At 34.6% G+C, this 2,628-nt stretch overlaps 1 protein-coding gene across 1 annotated transcript; it reads left to right on the top strand.

Annotated features, from left to right (window-relative positions):
• Positions 1-1,543: 1,543 nt before the first annotated feature.
• On the top strand, positions 1,544-2,026 carry LOC147380742 (wall-associated receptor kinase 2-like). Its single transcript, XM_086431317.1, has one exon. It carries the CDS (start codon positions 1,544-1,546, stop codon positions 2,024-2,026), a length of 483 nt encoding a protein of 160 aa, XP_086287443.1.
• Positions 2,027-2,628: the final 602 nt, after the last annotated feature.

The following is a 2,628-nucleotide window of genomic DNA, read 5'->3' as shown; positions in this document are numbered from 1 at the left end:
AAATATTTTCTTTATTTTACTTTTAATCTTTAAAATCACTCTTTATATAATTAACATTTTTAATTATAAGCCCTTCTATGACATACCACCTTCTAGTACAATTAAATGAAAAAAAAAAAAAATGTTTGCTCAATGTAAATCTAAAATGATTACAATTACTTATGATTAAATTGGCCATCTCGTTACATGATGGCAGGCATATATGTAGTATTTCTAGCACATATGATGACTGTGTAGTGGTATTCTCTACATGATGTTATTTTAGATTTTAAAAAAAATAAAAATCAAGGGTAGAGATTATTGGCTAATCATCATTTGCAGTGATGCGTTCAACATTTGCCTAAAAGGCGAAACCAAGATTATCGATCTACCATGTTAGCACTTAGCCCTCACTAACCAAAAATCATAACTCTGCCCTGGTCAGTAGTAGTAGTGGGGTGTTTTGAGTTGAACACCCATATTTGTCATGATATCAGAGCAGGTCTTTCTCTCCCCTCTGTCACCCAATTCATATCTGCACATACTTTGGCCCAATCCGACCCACACATAAGGGGGAGTGTTGAGTTTAATCCCACATCGGACACAAATTGCCTTTTGTTTTGCTAAACAGTTAAAAAAACTTGAACCATTAAAATTCATTGTCTTTATTTTATTTTATTTTTAACTAAAATTTCTTATGAATGGCCTCGTCTCTTGACAACACAACTTATCAATTAAAAAAGGTCTTTTACCAAGGAGATCTCAAATCCAAGTGATATCTACACAAGCTCTCTTAATGTCAAAACAACTCGCCTCTGAAACTTACAAATTCTCTCTTCCATTCCAAGTTGACTCAAAGAGTTTTAAAATTAAAATTAGTTAAACTGTCTAGATCACGGAGAAATTTTCATGTCATGTGTGGGGTGTCAATTGGTAACCATTTAACTATAACCCTACTCAAATGGAAACAATAAGACATTTCTCAGTATGTGAAAAACTAGGGTAAATTCGACATCAAGGTATGTTGAATTTGCTTGAATTTAGTAAAATTCAATGGACCTTGATGTCGTCTAAGTCCCATTTATTGGAGTTGATTAAAGCAGGACCATTTGTAATCGAATCAAGTAAGAACCAAAATTGATGAATCCAAAAAAAATTGGACAGTTCCGACTCTCAATTTTAGGTTCATCTAAAAACTGAACCGACCCGACCCGTTTATATATGACACCCCAACTTAAGTGTCCGTTAAATTGAAAATCATGCATATCATTAGTTTATAAGCGTATAAGTACATCTTTCCTCGACTTCAGTGGACCCTTGGTCCTTGGATTCTGATGGAAACTAGCCGTAGGGTTAGGGATGAGACGAATGATGAAGAAAAATCCTATAAATTACTTGTTGGATTTTTTTTATTTTTTATTTTTCTCAAATATCATCCATATGTTTGACACCGACACTCAATCACTCAAATATCATCCATATGTTAGTAACGTCTATAAAAGGCTATGGTATTTCTATCTGAAATGCCCAACAAAATAAAGAGAAGAATAAGAACAAGTTGATTATGGGAGGGAAGAAAACTTCCTTACTTTTGTTGTGGGTAGTAGTATTTGTAGTTGTAGGAGCAGACGCAACATCTGTAGCTAAGCCCAATTGCCCTAAAAAATGTGGCAACATCAGTGTTCCCTACCCCTTCAGTTTCGGAGGTCCAAATTGTTACAAGAATTCAACTTTCAAGTTAGATTGCAACAACACTAATGACCCTCATGAACTGTTGTTTATGGGTAACATTACGATTCTCAACATATCGGTGCAACTCGGCCTAGCCCTCACGAAAATCAAGACTTCTCATGACTGTTACAATGAATCTGGACCGTCTGACAGCTACCTACCTTTAGTCAGTCTTGAAAAATCACCATTCACATTCTCGAACACCCTTAACAAATTTACTGCCTCTGGTTGCGACACCTTGGCCTTAATGAGAGGTGGTACCGGATGCCTATCTATATGTAGCCTTAGTGATGATGATAGCTATAACATTTCTTGATTAGGGCTCGGCTATTGCTAGATTCCAATCCCTAAAGGTATAGCTAGACCCAATAATAATTATTATTATTATTTTTTGAAAAAAAAAATTTAAAAATAAATAAACATTAGATAGCAAATTCAGCATCTGTCAAAACTTCATTTCGAATGAAATTATGCAGTCCCATGTAAGCAATGACGATACCACTTTGAGTATCAATGGAGTATGTTTGCATATCCCTAAGAATTTCCCATCTTGCCTTTAATACCCCAAAACACCTCTTCATAATATTACGCAATGAGGAATGAAGATGGTTAAATAACTCCTTCTTTTCCTTCTGCCATGCACCCTGTCGAAAGTCTTGTAAATGGTAATAAACACCCCTATATGGTGTCATGTACCCATCCATCAATGGATAGCCAGAGTCAACCAAGTAATATTTGCCTACAAATGAATAATAATTTCATTATTTTATATATATAACATATAATTTAATGTACTTTTAAGTAAAATTTTGAATACCAACCTGACAGAGGGTGAGGAAATCCTGAATTATGATTATTTATGATTTTTAAGAACACATTCGCGTCATTTGCTTGTCCCTCCCAACCAGCAATTACATA

Source organism: Akebia trifoliata, unplaced genomic scaffold (assembly GCF_017979445.1).
Source record: "Akebia trifoliata isolate Shusen 1 unplaced genomic scaffold, ASM1797944v1 Contig01025, whole genome shotgun sequence".
NCBI classification, from domain to species: Eukaryota; Viridiplantae; Streptophyta; class Magnoliopsida; order Ranunculales; family Lardizabalaceae; genus Akebia; species Akebia trifoliata.
This window is presented reverse-complemented; position numbering and strand designations above follow the sequence as displayed.

Excerpts from the sequence above, each read along its gene's own strand:
- LOC147380742 (XM_086431317.1), top strand. The coding sequence starts at position 1,544 with ATGGGAGGGAAGAAAACTTCCTTACTTTTGTTGTGGGTAGTAGTATTT.